Here is a 21,174-nt window from a genome sequence, read left to right on the forward strand (position 1 = left end):
AGAGGTAATTCATCACCACAGACAATGGACCTAGTCATAGGGTATATTGAAAGCGGAGGCTGATAGGTTCTTGATTAGTCAGAGTGTGCAAGGTTGAGGTGAGAAGGCACAAGAATGAGGTTGAGAGGGATAATGGAATGGCAGAGAAGACTCATTGGGCCAAATGGCTCAATTCTGGTCTTATGTCTTTTATCTAATACTGATCAGAAGCTCCAACACTGCCTCTTTCTGAAGGTCAACATTCATCAAAGTCCCTGTTACCGGTGAACACTGAAGCCAAGTATTCATTAAGGATCCTGCAATTGTAAACACATTTTTACTTTAACTCTGAGCAGTCCTACCCTCACTCTAGTAACCGTCCTGTTCTTTGTGTACGCATAGAATAAAACACAGCTAACATGTATACTGACAGAGTCAACAATTTACACTACAAACGCAACAAAACCTACAGATGCTGGAAATCCAAAGCAACACACAGAAAATGTTGGAGGAACTCAGCAGGTCAGGCAGCATCTATGGAGAAGAGAGAACAGTTGACATTTTGGGCTGAGACCCTTCTTCAGGACTGAGAGGGAAGGGGGAAGACCCGGAATTAAGAAGTGGGGGGGAGGGTAAAGAGGCTAGCTAGAAGGCGATAGTGGGTGGGCAAGGTCAGGACAGGAGAAGAAAGAATCTGATAGGAGAGGAGAATGGGAAGGAGGAGGGGACCCAGGGGGAGGTGATAGGCAGGTGAGAAGTAAAAAGCCAGAGTGAGGGATAAAGGTGGGGGAGGGGGAAATTTTGTTCACGGGAAGGAGAAATTGATATCCATGCCAACAAGTTGAAGGGTACCCAGACAGAACTTGAGGTGTTGCTCCGCCACCCTGAGGGTGGCTTCAGCTTGGTACAAGAGGAGGCCATGGATCGACATGTTGGAATGTGAATGGGAACGTGAATTAAAATTTTTGGCCAGCGGGAAGTCCCGCTTGTGGTGGATGGTGTGGAGATGCTCGACGAAGCTGTTCCCCCAATTTATGATGAGCCTCATTGATGTAGAGGAGGCCGCATCGGGAGCACCGGCCACAATAGACAGCCCCAGCAGGTTCAGAGGTGAAGTGTTGCCTCACCGGGAAGGACTGTTTGGGGGCCTGAAGTACAGAATTATTTATTTACTGTTCATTTCTCTTTTTCTTTTATTTTTTTCTTGTTTAATGTATGCACAATTTGTCTTCTTTTGCACATTAGATGTTTGTCAGTCTTTGATATATATAGTTGTTGATAAAAATCGATTGTATTCATTTATTTGCCTATAAACACCTGCAAGAAAATTAATGGCAGGATGGTATATGGTGATAATCTGACAATAAGCTGACTTTGAATTTGTATCATCTGGGATTGTTCTCACTGGAGTGTGGGAGGCTGAAGGACGATGATAATGCTGAAGGGTATGAATAGGGCATTGAGATGGTTTACACAGTACACACTCACCTTCGCTGTTCTGAAACAAGTCGATCATCCCGATCATAGGTGGAATCTTATTTTACTCCTGTCCAATAGGTATCGGTGATGGAGGAAATGAACTGGGAATGGGAAAGGTGAAAGAGGCCGTCAAGAAGTACATTCCCAACGGGGACCTGATAGCTTGTGATGTCAGTGCGGATTTTACAGTTATTGCAGGTGGGTTTCATTGATCTTCAGTCGAACAAAGGATTGACGATTAGTTGATTGGTTTATTATTATTGATACAGTGGACAGCTGCTGTCTTGTGTGCCATCGTGTGGTACATACTTGCATCAAGATTGTTAAAAGATAGCAGAATGCAGAATATTCTGATTCAGATGAATTTATTTATCACATGTACATTGAAATATGTCGCTTGAGTTAACAACCAGCACAATCCATGGAGGTGCTGGGGGCAGCCGGTGAGTGTGGCCACTCGTTCCAGTGCCAACGTAGCATACTCACAATGCTCAGCAGGGCACAACAAGCTGTAAGATAACAGCAGCAAAACAAGCCCAAGCAGTTGCAGAGGAGGTGCAATGCATGTAGACCAAGGCCTCGATGAGGTAGATTGGGAGGTCAGGAGCTCGTCTTTTAGTCTACGAGAGGTTTGTTCAAGAGTCTGAAGGGACAATCATTAGGTGTTAGGCTGAAGCTGGCTTTTGTTCCTGTGAAACTGAGCTTTATCTACCGGTGATTAGTGAAAGTGATAACTGGTCCATCACTGGAGAGACCCAGGGCTTTACACAATTGCTGCTTCTCCTTGGTCCATTCACCTGAAGTTGGCATAATCCATACAGAAGATGGCAGGATTTTAAGCACAATTTATCTTCAGCCAACTTGAGCTTCACTGATTGTTGCCTTCCATTCCGCTTGGGAATTCTGCCATGTGACAAATAAAGCTAATCTTAAATCATCTTACTTACTTGGTTGGCTGCCAGTGACTACTGGTGCTCCACAGGCATTGATGTTGGAAGTACAGGGCTGCGGTGGGAAACTTTGTCACATGGTGTGAGCAGAATCATCTGCAGCTTAATGTGAAAAGACTAAGGAGCTGGTGGTGGACCTGAGGAGGGCTAAGGCACCGGTGACCCCTGTTTCCATCCAAGGGGTCAGTGTGGACATGGTGGAGGATTACAGATACCTGAGGATACTAATTGACAATAAACTGGACTGGTCAAAGTCCACCATTCTACAAGAAGGATCTACAAGAAGGCTGTACTACAAGAAGGGTCCGAGCCGTCTCTATTTCCTGAGGAGACTGAGGTCCTTTAACATCTGCCGGACGATGCTGAGGATGTTCTACGAGTCTGTGGTGGGCAGTGCTATCATGTTTGCTGTTGTGTGCTGGGGCAGCAGGCTGAGGGTAGCAGACACCAACAAAATCAACAAACTCATTCGTAAGGCCAGTGATGTTGTGGGGGAGGAACTGGACTCTCTGACGGTGGTGTCTGAAAAGAGGATGCTGTCCAAGTTGCATGCCATCTTGGACAATGACTCCCATCCACTCCATAATGTACTGGTTAGGCACAGGAGTACATTCAGCCAGAGACTCATTCCACCGAGATGCAACACTGAGCGTCATAGGAAGTCATTCCTGCCTGTGGCTATCAAACTTTACAACTCCTCCCTCGGAGTGTCAGACACCCTGAGCCAATAGGCTGGTCCTGGACTTATTTCCACTTGGCATAATTTACTTATTATTATTTAATTATTTATGGTTTTATATTGCTATATTTCTACACTATTCTTGGTTGGTGCGACTGTAACGAAACCCAATTTCCCTCGGGATCAATAAAGTATGTCTGTCTGTCTGTCTTTCCACATTGTGTGTCAATGATGTGGACCGAGATACGGGGAAAAGCTCTGTGGCCAAATTTACAGATGATAAGAAAGCAAGTTGAAGAAGCAGAATGACTTGGAGAGAATTCAAGAATAAGCAAAGTATATATAGTGTAGGGAACTGTACGGTCATGCACTTTGGTAGAAGGCATAGACTATTTTCCAAATTTCAAAAATCAGAGTTGCAAAGAGACTTGGGAGTCCCCGTGCAGGATTCTCCAAAGGTTAATTTGCAGGCTGAGTTGGTCGTGAGGAAGGCAAATGCAGTGTTAGCATTCATTTCCAGAGGATTAGAACGAGGCTTTTGTAAGGCACTGGTCAGGTTGCACTTGGAGTGTTGTTAGCTGCTTATCTAAAAAAAGATGTGCTGGGATTGGAGAGGGTCCAGAAAGGGTAACATATGAGGAGTGTTTGATAGCTCTGGGCCAGTATTCACTGGAATTGAGAAGAATGAGAGGAGATCTCGTTGACACTTATCGAATATTGAAAGGCCTTGATGGAGTGGGGGAGTCTAGGACCAGAGGGCATAGCCTCAGAATAAAGGGACATCCATTTAGAACAGAGGTGAGGAGGAATTTCTTTAGCCAGAGGGTGGTGAATCTCTGGAATTCATTGCCACAGATGGCTGTGGAGGCCACGACATTGGGTATACTTAAAGTGGAGGTTGTCTTAAATGCTGCTAATGTATCTGCCTCTATAACCACCCCTGGGGCATTCCACAAACCCACCACTCTCTGTGTAACAAATCTTTTTTAAGGTAATACAAGGGGAAACAATTACGGAATGCAGAATTAAGTGTTACAGTCAGCTCAGGCAAACAAAAAGGTGCAAGGTTATAACGGGGTAAATTGTGAGGTTCGGAGTCCGTCTTATCGTACTAGGGGACCATTCAATAATTTTATAACTTCATGATGGAAGCAGTCCTTAGGTCTGGGGTTCCAGATTACTGGTGTTCAAATTATGTTAAATTAAAGTACATTATTTTCTCCTTTATTGTAGGTGCTTTCAGACTTTTATATCCTCTGCCTGATGGGAAGGGCAAAAAGAGAGAATGATCCGGGGTGGGTGGCATCTTTGATTATGTTGGCTGCTTTCCCAAGGCAACAAAAAGTGCAGACATATTCCATGGAGGGAGGCTGGTTTCCGGGAGGTGCTTTGGAGGTTCACATATCTGTTGTCAGAATACTCCTGGAAAGCAAATGCAAGGGGAATGTTGGTTGAGGAGGACGGGAAGAGGGAAGAGGGAGGTGGGAAGCTTGCTGGCCAGTGAGGAGCTGCCTGTAATTCTGTGCAGATAGCCATTGGACTGAGAGGCCACCCATGTGAAATATTAAATGGGAAGAGAGCAGAAAGCAAGTGAACAGATTTGAAGTTAAAATAGATGCCTGTAATAGTTACTGGAGATCAGACATTGGACATGTCTGTTCAACACCCACACCACCAGATGCAAGGGGCTTCTTGCTCAGCTATACTCTCAAGGACACTGAGACCAGACATTGGTTAGAGGGAGGTTACAGTCTTTTCTATCGGAGGCTGACACATATCCCTTTAATAAATGCTGTACCTTACTATGTGAAGAGAAAAAGCGATCTGGGATTGCAGATAAGTAATTCCTTGAAAATGGTGTCACAAACAGATAAGGTCGTAATGAGAGCTGTTGGTATATTGGCCTTCTTAAGTCAGAATACAGGAACTGGAATGTTAATGTTGTTTAAGATATCGATGAGGCCAAATCTGGAATATCGTGTACAGTTCTGGTCACCCATCTATAGGAACGATCAATAAGTGTGAAAGAGTAGAGACAACATTGACATGGATGTGCTGGAACTGGAGGACCTGAGTTACAGAAAGAGGTTGAATAGGTTAGGCCATTATTCCCCAGAACAAAGCAGAATGAGGGAAGGTTTGATAGAGATATACAAAATGATGATGCATCTAGAGAAGGCGAATACAAGCAGGCTTTTCCCACTGAGGGTTGGATGAGACTAGACCAGAGGGTATAGGTTTAGCAAGAAGGGTGAAATGTTTAAGGGGAACCTGAGGGGAAACTTCTTCAGTCAGAGGGTGATGAGAGAAAAAAGCTGCTGGCCAAAGTGAGTTAAACTGTAACATCTCATACAGACATCGAAACATAGAAAACCTACAGCTCAATACAGGCCCTTCAGCCCACATTGCTGTGCTGAACATGTACTTACTATAGAAACTACCTAGGGATACCCATATCCCTCTACTTTTTCTAAGCTCCATGTACCTATCCAGGAGACTCTTAAAAGACCCTATCGTATCCGCCTCCACCACCATCGCCGGCAGCCCATTCCACACACTCACCACTCTCGTAAAAAAAAACTTACCCCTGACATCCTTCCAAGCACCTTAAAACAGTGCCCCCTCGTGTTAGCTATTTCAGCCCTGGGGAAAAGCCTCTGACTATCCACACGATCAATGCCTCTCATTATACACCTCTATCAGGTCACCTCTCATCCTCCGTCTCTCCAAGGAAAAAAGGCCAAGTTCACTCAACCTATTCTAATGAGGCATGCTCACCAATCCAGGCAACATCCTTGTAAATCTCCTCTGCACCCTTTCTATAGTTTCCACATCTTTCCTGTAGAGGTGACCAGAACTGAGCACAGTACTCCAAGTTGGGTCTTACCAGGGTCCTAGCAGTAACATTACCTCTCAGCTCTTACACTCAATCCCACGATTGATGAAGGCCAATACACCGTATGCCTTCTTAACCACAGAGTCAACCTGCACAACAGCTTGAGTGTCCCATGGACTCGGACCCCAAGATCCCTCTGATCCTCCACACTGCCAAGAATCTTACCATTAATACTATATTCTGCCAGCGTGTTTGACCTACCAAAGTGAACCACTTATCTGGGTTGAACTCCATCTGCCACTCTTAGCCCAGTTTTGCATCCTATCAATGTCCCGCTGTAACCTCTGACAGCCCTCCACACTATCCACAACACCCCTAACCTTTGTATCATCAGCAAACTTACTAACCCATCCTTCCATTTCCTCATCCAGATCATTTATAAACATCACGAAAGATAAGGGTCCCAGAACAGATCCCTGAGGCACACCACTGGTCACCAACCTCCAGGGAAGTTTGGATAAGTACATGGATGGGAGTGTATGAAGAGCTGAGGTCCAGGTGCAGGTAGATTGGTCTAGTCAGGAACACAGAGTGGCATAGACTAGATGGGCCAAAGGGCCTGTTTCTGTGCAGTAGTATTCTATGACTCTAAGAAGCAATCTTAATGGCAGTAACACGCACAAAATGCTGGAGGAACTCTGCAGGTTAAGCAGCGTCTTTGCAGAGGAGTAAACAGTTGATGTTTGGGCTTTCCTGCATCTGCAGAACCTGTAGTGTAATAACGGCTGTGTCTCCTTAGGTGTGTCGAACTGGGCTGGCTATGCCATGGCTTGTGCCCTTCACATCCTCAGCAACTGTACAGTCCATGAACGTTACCTTCACAAAGCCATTGGATTTCCCAAGGTGTTGGACGTTGACAGATACACTGCAGCACTGCCCACCATCCTCAAGGTAAGGTGCACAAGCCAATAGGAGAGGGAGAAGGCCACTCGGCACCTCAAGCCTGCCCTACTGTTCTAGCCTGACCATGGCTGGTCTATGCTGGCCTCAGTCCTTCATCAGTGCCAGTTCCCCACAGCCCTCAATTCCTTGTTCTTTCAAATATTTATCCGTCTTATCTTGTATATCAAATGATCCGGCCCCCACCACCTAGAGGGGCCAAGAGTTCCAGAAATTCACCTCCCTTTGTGAGAACAAATTTCAATGCACCTTATTCTTTAATGACAGTCTCCTTGTAACGATATCTCCTTGTTCATGACTCTCCCAGTAATGGAAACATTTCAACATCTCCATTAACCCCTCTTATGTGTCTGAATAAACTCATTCCTCATTCTTTTAAGCTCCAAGGAATACAGACCCACAATTGCCAACCTCTAGTGACGTAGGATCAGGTGGGGCAACATGGTAGCGTAATGCTGATAAAGCATCAGCGACCAGGGATCAAATCCCACCACTGTCTTTAAGGAGTTTGTATGTTCTTCCCGCGTCCATGTGGGTTTCCTCTGGGTGCTCTGGTTTCCTCTCACATTCCAAAGATGTACGGGCTAGTGAATTAATTGGACACATAGGTGTAATTGGCGCCAGAAGCATAGTGGCTTCTGCAGGCCACCCCCAGCATATCCTCAAACTGTGTCGCTTGTTGACACAAATGATGTATTTCACTGTATGTTTTGATGTCCATGTGACAAATAGAGCTAATCTTGATCTACCAAAGAACAAATTTCACACCATATCTCGGTGATAATGAACCCGATTCTGACTGTGTCAACAACACCAACTATCTGACAGCAGACTTACTAACTCGACCCTGTGAGAATCTGAAATCCGCGGTGCTCCCAGTTACTTCCTCTGCATAAATAAACCCGCGAGAAGTTCTCCAATCTCTCTTTTTGCCTGTCCTCAGGAAGAAAAACTGCTGGCACTGCTAGTGAAACATGGAATTCGGAGTGGGAAAACCGGGAATCTGGGAATGGAAGTGGATGGCTTGTTATTCCACGATGTGCATTCACCCATGATCAAAAAGTTACTGGAGATCACACTTGAGCGACACGAGTGAAATTATCGAGAAAGGAGTCAATCTTAAAAGCCAACCTTAGAAAATGTTCCAGAAAATGTTAGATTAACTGATTGATGTAATGGAGAAGGTTTATTAGATTTTAATGAACTGTTTTCTTTGATATATACCATATTTTCCTGATATAGTTCAGGCACGGTTTTCTCTTTAATGCATTCTTTTTCCTAGTCACTAAGTTATTTCAGGTTCAGATTGGTTTATTGTCAAATACCACAGGAATCTCTTAGAATAAACAGTGTGGTAATAATAAGCACTGTGACAAGCACAAAACAATGGACGAGTGCAAAGTATAGTGGCGAACACTAAAGTAGTGCAGAAAGAAATGACGATATCAATAACCAGAAGAGGTAGAGCGAAGAGACCAAGAAGGTGACAGTATCAGTCGGAAGGAGGTGCGAAAGAGCTGAGTGGGTCTGAAGTCCGATAACAATGGGAAGAAGTTCAGTGTTAATGTTGATCATTTCTTCCCTGTCCCTCCAGTAATTGTTCTCAATACTGATTGTGTTTTCATTTTGCATCATGCTGCTGAAATTTTTAATAAAGACTTGATCAGTGTTTTTGCACATTAGTCGTTTGTCAGTCTTTGTCATTTATGGTTTTTCCTAAATGCTGTTGTATTTTTTTCATTTTCCTGTAAAGGCCTGCGAGGAAACAAATCCCCAAGTAGTCTGTGGTGACATATGCACAGTTTGAAGAAGTCTTTGTAAAGCTAGGATGTGTTAAGAGTGGGCTTACAAATGCTCTGGTTGAATATGTAACACACAAAAAGGGCCGGAGAACTGAGATCAGGCAGCATCTATAAGAGCCAATGTTTTGTGCTGAGTCCCTTCATCAGGACTGGAAAGGAAGGGGGCAGCAGCCAGAATAAGGTGAGGGGGAATCACCTATCAGAAAATGTCAGCTTTTACCACCCCCTTCCCACCTCCTTATTCAGGCCTCTGTCCCTCTTCCTTTCCAGTCCTGATGAAGGGTCTCGGCCCGAAATATCGAACTCCAAGGCGGAAGGAAGGTTGTAAGTTAATGTGAGAACCCTGAGCATTCAGTGTAGTACCAGGAGGGTCAGGGGTGCTGAACATCAGGCAGTGTGTTGCATCACAGCTTGGGATGGCAACTGCTCTGCCCTCGACTGTAAGGAACTGAAAAGCGGCCAGTGAGTGAGTGGGCCAGTGAAGAAGTGGAGATTTGAGGCTTTGACTCGAGAGATTCTGACAGTTTTGGCCGTTGGACTGTGCAATCAAGTCAATCAAGATTTGAATAGCTCAGACTCAGCAGAAAGCAGCTGATTGGGTAATTGAGGCCTTGATGAGAAGAGGCTGAGGACGAGCTTCACTCCAAGTGAGGTAAGGCCGGGTAAGTTCCTTTCAAAGGAGAAAGTTTTAGAAGTTGAGGCAAGTATTGGGTAGGTCATGGCAGCTGAGATCGGCCCCGTGGTTTGTTCATCCTGCAGCATGTGGGAAATCAGGGATACTTCCAGTGTCCCTGACGACTATGTGTGCAGGAAGTGTGTCCAACTGCAGCTTCTGGCAGACCGCATTGAGCGTCTGGAGCTGCGATTGGATTCATACTGGAGCATCCGCGATGCTGAGAAAGTCGTGAATAGCACGTTCAGTGAGTTGGCCACACCGCGGGTAAAGGCTACACAGGCAGAAAGGGAAGGGGTGGCCACTAGACAGCGTAGCAGTAGGCAGGCAGTGCAGGAGTCCCCTGAGGTCATCTCCCTCCTAAACAGATATACTGTTTTGGATACTGTTGGGGGAGATGTCTCATCAGGGGAAGGCAGCAGCAGCCAAGTTCATTGCACCATGGGTGGCTCTGCGGCACAGGAGGGAAGGAAAAGGAGTGGGAGAGCTATAGTGATAGGGGATTCGATTGTAAGGGGAATAGATAGGCGTTTCTGCAGCCGCAAACAAGACTCCAGGATGGTATGTTGCCTCCCTGGTGCAAGGGTCAAGGATGTCTCTGAGCAGCTGCAGGACATTCTGGAATGGGAGGGTGAACAGCCAGTGGTCGTGGTGCACATAGGTACCAACGATATAGGTAAAAAATGGGATGAGATCCTACGAGGTGAATTTGGGGAGTTAGGAGATAAACTAAAAAGTGGGACCACAAAGGTAATAATCTCTGGATTACTACCAGTGCCACGTGCTAGTCAGAGTAGAAATAGGAGGATATTTCAGTTGAATACGTGGCTTGAAAAATGGTGCAAGGGGAGGGATTCAAATTTCTGGGGCATTGGAACCAGTTCTGGGGGAGGTGGGACCGATATAAACAGGATGATCTGCACCTGGGCTGAACTGGAACCAATGTCCTAGGGGGAGCGTTTGCTACTGCTGGTTCAGGAGGCTTTAAACTAATGTGGCAGGGGGATGGGAACAAGTGCAGAGAGACAGAGGGGTGTAAAATGAGGGTAGAAGCAAAAAGTAGTAAGGTGAAAAGTAAAAGTGGCAGGCAGGCAAATCCAGGGCAAAAAGCAAAAAGAGCCACTTTTCAACATAATTGTATAAGGGCTAAGAGTGTTGTATAAACAATCCTGAAGGCTTTGTGTGTCAATGCAAGGAGCATTCGTAACAAGGTGGATGAACTGAATGTGCAGATAGTTATTAATGAATATGATATGGTTGGGATCACAGAGACATGGCTCTAGGGTGACCAAGGATGGGAGCTCAACATCCAGGGATATTCAATATTCAGGAGGGATAGACAGGAAGGAAAAGGAGGTGGGGTAGCCTTGCTGGTTAGAGAGGAGATTTACGCAACAGAAAGGAAGGACATTAGCCTGGAGGATGTGGAATCAATATAGGTAGAACTGCATAACACTAAGGGGCAGAAAACACTGGTGGGAGTTGTGTACAGGCCACCTAACAGTAGTAGTGAGGTTGGGGATGGCATTAAACAGGAAATTAGAAATGCGTGCAATAAAAGAACAGTAGTTATAATGGGTGACTTCTAACTACATATAGATTGGGTGAACCAATTTGGTAAGGGTGCTGAGGAAGAGGATTTCTTGGAATGTATGCGGGATGGTTTTCTGAACCAACATGTCGAGGAACCAACTAGAGAGCAGGCCATTCTAGATTGGGTATTGAGCAATGAGGAAGGGTTAGTTAGCAATCTTGTCGTGCGAGGCCCCTTGGGTAAGAGTGACCATAATATGGTGGAATTCTTCATTAAGATGGAGAGTGACATAGTTAATTCAGAAACAAAGGTTCTGAACTTAAAGAAGGGTAACTTTGAAGGTATGAGACGTGAATTAGCTAAGATAGACTGGCAAATGAGAGGATTGAAGGGTTGACGGTGGATATGCAATGGCAAGCATTTAAAGATCGCATGGATGAACTACAACAATTGTTCATCCCAGTTTGGCAAAAGAATAAACCAGGGAAGGTAGTGCACCCGTGGCTGACAAGGGAAATTAGGGATAGTATCAAGTCCAAAGAAGAAACATATAAATTAGCAAAAAAAAAAGCGGCACACCTGAGGACTGGGAGAAATTCAGAGACCAGCAGAGGAGGACAAAGGGCTTAATTAGGAAAGGGAAAAAAGATTATGAGAGAAAGCTGGCAGGGAACATAAAAACTGACTGTAAAAGCTTTTATAGATACGTGAAAAGAAAAAGATTGGTCAAGACAAATGTAGATCCTTTACAATCAGAAACAGGTGAATTGATCATAGGGAACAAAGACATGGCAGACCAATTGAATAACTACTTTGGTTCTGTCTTCACTAAGGAGGACATAAATAATCTTCCGGAAATAGTAAGGGACCGAGGGTCTAGTGAGATGGAGGAACAGTGGGAAATGCATGTTAGTAGGGAAGTGGTGTTAGGTAAATTGAAGGGATTAAAGGCAGATAAATCCCCAGGGCCAGATGGTCTGCATCCCAGAGTGCTTAAGGAAGTAGCCCAAGAAATAGTGGATGCATTAGTGATAATTTTTCAAAACTCCTTAGATTCTGGATTAGTTCCTGAGGATTGGAGGGTGGCTAATGTAACCCCACTTTTTAAAAAAGGAGGGAGAGAGAAACCGGGGAATTATACATTATACATTAGTCATACATCGGTGGTGGGGAAAATGCTAGAGTCGGTTATCAAAGATGTGATAACAGCACATTTGGAAAGAGGTGAAATCATTGGACAAAGTCAGCATGGATTTGTGAAAGGAAAATCATGTCTGATGAATCTTATAGAATTTTTTGAAGATGTAACTAGTAGAGTGGATAGGGGAGAGCCAGTGGATGTGGTATATTTAGATTTTCAAAAGGCTTTTGACAAGGTCCCACACAGGAGATTAGTGTGCAAACTTAAAGCACGCGGTATTCGGGGTATGGTATTGATGTGGATAGAGAATTGGTTGGCAGACAGGAAGCAAAGAGTGGGAGTAAACGGGACCTTTTCAGAATGGCAGGCAGTGACTAGTGGGGTACTGCAAGGCTCAGTGCTGGGACCCCAGTTGTTTACAATATATATTAATGATTTAGACGAGGAAATTAAATGCAGCATCTCCAAGTTTGCGGATGACACGAAGCTGGGAGGTGGTGTTAGGTGTGAGGAGGATGCTAAGAGGATGCAGGGTGACTTGGATAGGTTAAGTGAGTGGGCAAATTCATGGCAGATGCAATTTAATGTGGATAAATGCGAGGTTATCCACTTTGGTTGCAAGAACAGGAAAACAGATTATTATCTGAATGGTGACTGATTAGGAAAAGGGGAGGTGCAACGAGACCTGGGTGTCATTGTACACCAGTCATTGAAGGTGGGCATGCAGGTACAGCAGGCGGTGAAAAAGGCAAATGGTGTGTTGGCATTCATAGCAAAAGGATTTGAGTACAGGAGCAGGGAGGTTCTACTGCAGTTGTACAAGGCCTTGGTGAGACCGCACCTATAATATTGTGTGCAGTTTTGGTCCCCTAATCTGAGGAAAGACATTCTTGCCATAGAGGGAGTACAGAGAAGGTTCACCAGATTGATTCCTGGGATGGCAGGACTTTCATATGAAGAAAGATTGGATCGACTAGGCTTATACTCACTGGAATTTAGAAGATTGAGGGGGGATCTTATTGAAACGTATAAAATTCTAAAGGGATTGGACAGTCTAGATGCTGGAAGATTGTTTCCGATGTTGGGGAAGTCCAGAACGAGGGGTCACAGTTTAAGGATAAAGGGGAAGCCTTTTAGGACCGAGATGAGGAAAAACTTCACACAGAGAGTGGTTAATCTGTGGAATTCTCTGCCACAGGAAACAGTTGAGGCCGGTTCATTGGCTATATTTAAGAGGAAGTTAGATATGGCCCTTGTGGCTAAAGGGATCGGGGGTATGGAGGGAAAGCAGGTACAGGGTTCTGAGTTGGATGATCAGCCATGATCATACTGAATGGCGGTGCAGGCTCAAAGGGCCGAATGGCCTACTCCTGCACCTATTTTCTATGTTTAACTGTGGAGCAGTTGTTTAACCAGTTGTTTAACCAGCAACCCTTCCATGGACTCTGTCTACTTCTAGTTGCCTTGGTAAAGCTGCCAACACAATCAAAGACCCACCCACCCACCCCGGACACTCACTCTTCCCCCCTCCCCCCCCACTCCCAGCAGAAGATACAAAAGCCTGAAAACTCATACCACCAGGCTCCGGGGCAGTGTCTACCCCGCTGTTATCAGACTATTGAATGATATGACAGCCTCTTGACCTCGCAGCACGTTCTCTGTAACACCTTGTTCTGCATTTCTATGCTTGGTCCGCCAGAGAAAGCAGGATCTCCCAGTGGCCACACATTTTAATTCCACGTCCCATTCCCATTCTGATATGTCTATCCATGGCCTCCTTTACTGTCAAGATGAAGCCACACTCAGGCTGGAGGAACAACACCTTATATACCGGCTGGGTAGCCTCCAACCTGATGGCATGAACATTAACTTCTCTAACTTCCGTTAATGCCCATCCTCCCCTTCTTACCCCATCCCTGACATTACTTGTTTGTTTCTTTTCTCTCTCTCTCTCTCTGCCTGTTCTCCATCTCCCTCTGGTGCTTCCCCCCCCCCTTTCTTTCTCCTGAGGCCTCCCGTCCCATGATCCTTTCCCTTCTCCAGCTCTGTATCACTTTCGCCAATCACCTTTCCAGCTCTTAGCTTCATCCCACCCCCTCTGGTCTTCTCCTATCATTTCACATTTTTCCCTCCCCCTCCTACTTTCAACTCTCTTACTATCTTTCCTTTCGGTTAGTCCTGACGAAGGGTCTCGGCCCGAAACGTCGACAGCGCTTCTCCCTACAGATGCTGCCTGGCCTGCTGTGTTCCACCAGCATTTTGTGTGTGTTGCTGGAATTTCCAGCATCTGCAGATTTCCTCGTGTTTGTTCTGCATTTTCTTCCTTTTCCTTGCAATCAATTTACCAATTAACCAAGACCTGTGTGGTCTCACTTCCCAGAGGCCCTATCATGGTTTTGAGGTTTGCGTACCTCAGTGACCCAGAGAGCTATGTCGGCTGGAGTCAGGGAGTTATGCTTTGGCTCTTGGTAGGGTCACCCGTGCCAAACAGGTCAAAGGGTAGAGGCTAGATTTAGAGAGGTCCACTGGTCCTCCAGATTCAGGGGTTCAGCTCAGGGCTAACAACTCTGACTGGTAAAACAAAACAGTTACGGAAACAGCAATGAAAAACTCTTCTACATCTGAGGGTGACGCTATTCCTGAGTCTCCGCTCAGAATCTGAATGACTGACAGTAGTGAAAACCAAGAGGAGGCTACTGACAAGATGGAGGAAGTCCCGAACGGCGACAGAGATGGAGCACCCTCATTGTTGCCCTAATCGCCAGCGACGTAACGGGCAGTAAGGTAAGTGTGGTCTCAGATAAATGTTAACAAAGTAACAATGCAAAAAGAATGGGGAGTTCTCTCAGTCTCCTGCTGGTATTTATCCTGCAGCTATGATCTCTGCCACATCCCTTCATCATTTCCATGACGACATTATGGAAAAGTTTTTGCCAAAGCAAGTATCTTCATTTGTGCACGTAACTATAAACTCCACTTTGATGTTGTTTCGGACTTCTGGCTTCTGTGATTTCACACTACGATTACTGCAGTCAGTCTCTCCTGCCACTAGATGGGGCTTCATTCTCAGTTTTGCCAAGACATAACCCAACAGGAACTGAGGTGTAAGGGCCCGGGATACAAATAACTGCAAAATGGTCCAGGGAACACCAAAGGAAAATGATTCATCTCTGACCCGTCACAACTAATAGGCAGATGAAGAAAATTGTTCTGAACTAAAAGTTAATCCGTTAATCTAAGTTTATCTGCTCTTTATCAGATTACGGTATTGCTTTGCACGGTTGAAACTATGTGTTAAAATTATGTGGTCATTGTCAGTTAGTCTTTTATCAATTATGGTATTGTCTGCACTGTTGAAACTATATGTTAACCATAACTATATGCATTCTATGTGGTTTGATATAGGTCTTGTAGCTTTAGGTTTGTCTGATGGGTTTGTAGTTCCTTTCCGGGGAACGTGCTAAGACGGTAGCGTGATATCAATGCACAGCAGCCTCTCCGGACTCTGGATTGGGGATTACCAAACGTTATGTGGTTTTTCTTGTGTGGTCTGTTTTGTGCTTTTTCGTGATATTATTCCGGAGAACGTTGTCTCATTTTTTAACTGCATTGTATTTGTGGTTTATAAATGACAATAAACTGAATCTGAATGTTAACTTACTGTATGTTTGCAATGTACCGTGTGGATGTATCTAAAAGCTGATTGTTGCAGCTTTCTTATCTGGTGTGACTGCCAGTAGCAATAAACTTGAACGTGGCGTATCAGGAAAGAGAGACAGCTAGTCTACTCCTGCCTGGGTTTGAATAGTGAAAGAGACAGATAAATTAGAGATATGTAAAAGATTTTTAGATAGGCATATGAAGGGTTGTGTGGGAGGAAAGGGTTAGATTGATCTTGAAGTAGCTTAAAGGGTAGGTTGTTGTGATCTACAGTATGTTCTATTCCTTATTGAGTAATATACCACAGAAACAGGCCCTTAACCCAACTTGTCAATGTCCCAAACTTTGTGCCAACTAAGCTAGTCCCGTTTGCCTGCATTTGGCCCATAACCCTCTAAACTTTTCTTGTCCAAGTGGCTGCTATATTCTTAAGATGTCTAGGCTGGCTCCCCAGAACCAATTCATATTTCAGATTCAGACTTGTATTTATTACATGTATATTACTACATACAGTGAAATATGTCATTTGCGTTAATCACTGAGGCAACCTAAGGGTGTGCTGGGGAAGACCAGAGGTGTCACTACACACTCCGGTGCCAACAGAGGATGTCCACAATGCTCAGCAGAACAAAACAGAATCCAACGAGAAACACACACACACACACACACACACACACACACACACACACACACACACACACACACACACACACACACACACACACACACACACACACACACACACACACACACACACAGTGCTCAGCAGGCCAGGCAGCATTTAACCATATAACAATCACAGCACGGAAAACAGGCCATTCCGGCCCTCCTAGTCCGTGCCGAACTCTTAATCTCACCTAGTCCCACCTACCCGCATTCAGCCCATAACCCTCCACTCCTTTCCTGTCCATATACCTATCCAATTTTACCTTAAATGACACAACTGAACTGGCCTCTACTACTTCTACAGGAAGCTCATTCCACACAGCTATCACTCTCTGAGTAAAGAAATACCCCCTCGTGTTTCCCTTAAACTTTTGCCCCCTAACTCTCAAATCATGTCCTCTCATTTGAATCTCCCCTACTCTCAATGGAAACAGCCTATTCACGTCAACTCTATCTATCCCTCTCAATATTTTAAATACCTCGATCAAATCCCCCCTCAACCTTCTACGCTCCAATGAATAGAGACCTAACTTGTTCAACCTTTCTCTGTAACTTAAGTGCTGAAACCCAGGTAACATCCTAGTAAATCGTCTCTGCACTCTCTCTAATTTATTGATATCTTTCCTATAATTCGGTGACCAGAACTGTACACAATATTCCAAATTTGGCCTTACCAATGCCTTGTACAATTTTAACATTACATCCCAACTTCTGTACTCAATGCTCTGATTTATAAAGGCCAGCGTTCCAAAAGCCTTCTTCACCACCCTATCTACATGAGACTCCACCTTCAGGGAACTATGCACCATTATTCCTAGATCTCTCTGTTCCACTGCATTCCTCAATGCCCTACCATTTACCCTGTATGTTCTATTTGGATTATTCCTGCCAAAATGTAGAACCTCACACTTCTCAGCATTAAACTCCATCTGCCAACGTTCAGCCCATTCTTCTAACCGGCATAAATCTCCCTGCAAGCTTTGAAAACCCACCTCATTATCCACAACACCTCCTACCTTAGTATCATCAGCATACTTACTAATCCAATTTACCACCCCATCATCCAGATCATTTATGTATATTACAAACAACATTGGGCCCAAAACAGATCCCTGAGGCACCCCGCTAGTCACCGGCCTCCATCCCGATAAACAATTATCCACCACTACTCTCTGGCATCTCCCATCTAGCCACTGTTGAATCCATTTTATTACTCCAGCATTAATACCTAACGACTGAACCTTCTTAACTAACCTTCCATGTGGAACTTTGTCAAAGGCCTTGCTGAAGTCCATATAGACTACATCCACTGCCTTACCCTCGTCAACATTCCTCGTAACTACTTCAAAAAATTCAATAAGGTTTGTCAAACATGACCTTCCACGCACAAATCCATGCTGGCTACTCCTAATCAGATCCTGTCTATCCAGATAATTATAAATACTATCTCTAAGAATACTTTCCATTAATTTACCCACCACTGATGTCAAACTGACAGGTCTATAATTGCCAGGCTTACTTCTAGAACCCTTTTTAAACAATGGAACCACATGAGCAATACGCCAATCCTCCGGCACAATCCCCGTTTCTAATGACATCTGAAAAATCTCCATCAGAGCTCCTGCTATCTCTACACAAACTTCCCTCAAGGTCCTGGGGAATATCCGGTCAGGACCCGGAGATTTATCCACTTTTAAATTTCTTAAAAGCGCCAGTACTTCCACCTCTTTAATTGTCATAGGTTCCATAACTTCCTTACTTGTTTCCCACACCTTACACCATTCAATATCCTTCTCCTTAGTGAATACCGAAGAGAAGAAATCATTCAAAATCTCTCCCATCTCCCTCGGCTCCACACATAGCTGACCACCCTGATTCTCTAAGGGACCAATTTTATCCCTCACTATCCTCTTGCTTTTAATATAACTGTAGAAGCCTTTCGGATTTACTTCCACCTTATTTGCCAAACCAAACTCGTAACTTCTTTTAGCTTTTCTAATCTCTTTCTTAAGTTTCCTTTTACATTCTTTATCTTCCTCGAGCAATTCCTTTACTCCATGCTGCCTATATCTATTGTAGACATCCCTCTTTTTTCGAACCAAGTTTCTAATATCCCTTGAAAACCATGGCGCTTTCAAACCTTTAACCTTTCCTTTCAACCGAACAGGAACATAAAGATTCTGTACCCTCATAATTTCACTCTTAAATGACCTCCATTTCTCTATTACATCCTTCCCATAAAACAACTTGACCCAATCCACTCTCTCTAAATCCCTGCGCATCTCCTCAAAGTTAGCCTTTCTCCAATCAAAAATCTCAACTCTAGGTCCAGTCCTGTCCTTCTCCATAATTATATTGAAGCTAATGCTATTGTGATCACTGGACCCGAAGTGCTCCCCAACACATACATCTGTCAGCTGACCTATCGCATTCCCTAACAGGAGATCCAACACTGCCCCATCTCTAGTCGGTACTTCTATGTATTGTTGCAAAAAACTATCCTGCACACATTTCACAAACTCTAAACCATCCAGCCCTTTTACAGAATGAGCTTCCCAATCTATGTGAGGAAAATTAAAATCTCCCACAATCACCACCTTGTGTTTACTACAAATATCTGCTATCTCCTTACACATTTGCTCTTCCAACTCACGCTCCCCATTAGGTGGCCTATAATACCCTCCTATCAGTGTTACTACACCTTTCCCATTCCTCAATTCCACCCAAATAGACTCCCTAGAGGAGCTCTGTAATCTATCCTTCCAAAGCACCGCCATAAGATTTTCTCGGACAAGCAATGCAACACCTCCTCCTCTGGCCCCTCCTACTCTATCACACCTGAAGCAACTAAATCCAGGAATATTTAGTTGCCAATCACACCCTTCCTGCAACCATGTTTCACTAATAGCTACAACATCATAATTCCAGGTATCAATCCTGTAGAACAGGACTATTTGTAGAACAGTCACTGTTTCGGGCCGAGACCCTTCATCAGGACCGGAAAAAAGAGATGAGAAGTCAGAGTAAGGAGGCCCCACCGAACTTATATCTGCACTTCTTCCGCCACCTCTGTCTCCATACCCATTTCTTTGGCAAGGACACTCCAGCCCGCACCGATGACCCCTTCTCCCATCTCTAATCCTCCTCCTTCTTGGGACACCCTGCTCTGGTCTTCTCGCTGCTCGGGATCTTTTCATTACTAACTGCTGACAAGACATCAACCATCTCAACTTTACCACTTCTCTCTCCAATTCTAACCTCACTCCTTCCAAATGCTCTGCTCTCCACTTCCTGCACAAATCCTAACCTCACCATCAAACCCACAGATAAAGGGGATACTCCAGTCGTCTGGCGGACTGACCTCCACCTTGCTGAAGTCCAGAGCACAGGGCTTGTTTAGGCCCTGACCAGACCCCCCACTGCAAAACACATCACCCATCAGAAGCCAGAACACCCACTGGAAATCGCAGCATCCATCGGAAACCACAGCACCCATCGGAAATCACAGCACCCATCAGAAATCACAGCACCCATCGGAAATCACAGCACCCATCGGAAACCACAGCACCCATCAGAAATCGCAGCACCCATCAGAAATCGCAGCACCCATCAGAAATCGCAGCACCCATCAGAAATCACAGCACCCATCAAAAGCTACAGCATCCACTGGAAACCACACCGCCCACTGGAAAACACGTCACCCATCGGAAATCAGAGCACCCATCAAGATCTATGCAGATTATGCATCAGAGATCAGGAGCGAACTCTGCAGATGTAAGCCAGGAGCTTTATGGGCTGCACCACTCCGCTACTCCTTCAATTGATTAGACCAGATTCCCTGTAACCACTGTCCCAGCTGATACCTACCCTCCATCAACAAACAGATATTGTCTCATTGCAGGCTGTGAGAGCCCTTGCCCCGGCCCGAGTGCTTACTTGCTGGCCGGAGCCTTGGGATTGCTTCAATGGATGTGGAAGGCTCCACATTAATGTGCATTTTCTACATTTGTAGAACTGTGCCAACAGCACCTGTCACCCCTCCAGCTATACAAGCGGGTCCAGAGATTCACGGTTCGTTCTGTTGTCAGCAACAACTTTACTAGTGGGAGACTGATGCTCAAACAGAGCAGAGCTTGGGAGGTTCACCAGGACCGCACGTGCTATCATGGGAGGCTTGGCAAACTGGGGTTGTTTTCTCTAAAGCGATGGAGGCTGAGGGGAGATCAGACAGAGGTTTACAAGATTATGAGAGGCAGAGATAGAGTAGACAGGGAGTATCAGTTTCCAAGGGTTGAAGGATGCTTGGAGAGTTATGGATGGTATGGTGGTAGAGGCAAGTACATTATAGGCTTTGAGAGACGTTTGGATAGGCACCTGGATGTGAGGAAGATGGAGGGATATGGACATAGTGTAGGATGGAAGAATTAGGGTGGGATGTTTTTGATTTGCTTTTTGGCCAGTTAGGCACAACATTGTGGGCTGAATGGCCTGTTCCTGTTCTATTTTCTAGATGCCTCTAAGTTGCCGTGCAAGTTGATAGGGTAGAGATCCAGGGTTCTGCTGTCCATTCTCCCAGTGACTGCAAATGGGTTTTCTCCGAGTGCTTCACTCTCCTCCCACACTCCAAAGGTGTAATCTTAGGGTTAGTGAGCTGTGGGCATGCCATGTTGGCATGGCGACACAATCCTTGCTGATTTGATTTGACACCAACAGCACATTTCACTGTAAAGGCCTAGATAGATTGGACATGGAGACGATGTTTCCAGTAGTGGGGGAGTGTAGGACTCTATCCTTTTAGAACAGAGATGAGGACTT

The 21,174-nt window shown here is 45.0% G+C and overlaps 1 protein-coding gene across 6 annotated transcripts in view; it reads left to right on the forward strand.

The window, feature by feature from the left end:
* Positions 1 to 8,565, forward strand: part of dglucy (D-glutamate cyclase) — a 96,448-nt gene extending 87,883 nt beyond the window's left edge. For 5 of the 6 annotated variants that reach the window (XM_073039394.1, XM_073039392.1, XM_073039397.1 and 2 more), the window contains 3 exons: positions 1,537 to 1,656; positions 6,723 to 6,874; positions 7,827 to 8,565. In XM_073039394.1, the coding sequence (XP_072895495.1) occupies positions 1,537 to 1,656; positions 6,723 to 6,874; positions 7,827 to 7,979 (425 nt within the window). In that variant the 3' untranslated portion in view covers positions 7,980 to 8,565. The remainder of the gene's footprint in view (positions 1 to 1,536; positions 1,657 to 6,722; positions 6,875 to 7,826) is intronic. The other variant, XM_073039396.1, reaches the window with a different exon arrangement.
* Positions 8,566 to 21,174: the final 12,609 nt, after the last annotated feature.

The sequence above is a fragment of the Hemitrygon akajei genome, chromosome 3, assembly GCF_048418815.1.
Source record: "Hemitrygon akajei chromosome 3, sHemAka1.3, whole genome shotgun sequence".
NCBI lineage: Eukaryota > Metazoa > Chordata > Chondrichthyes > Myliobatiformes > Dasyatidae > Hemitrygon > Hemitrygon akajei.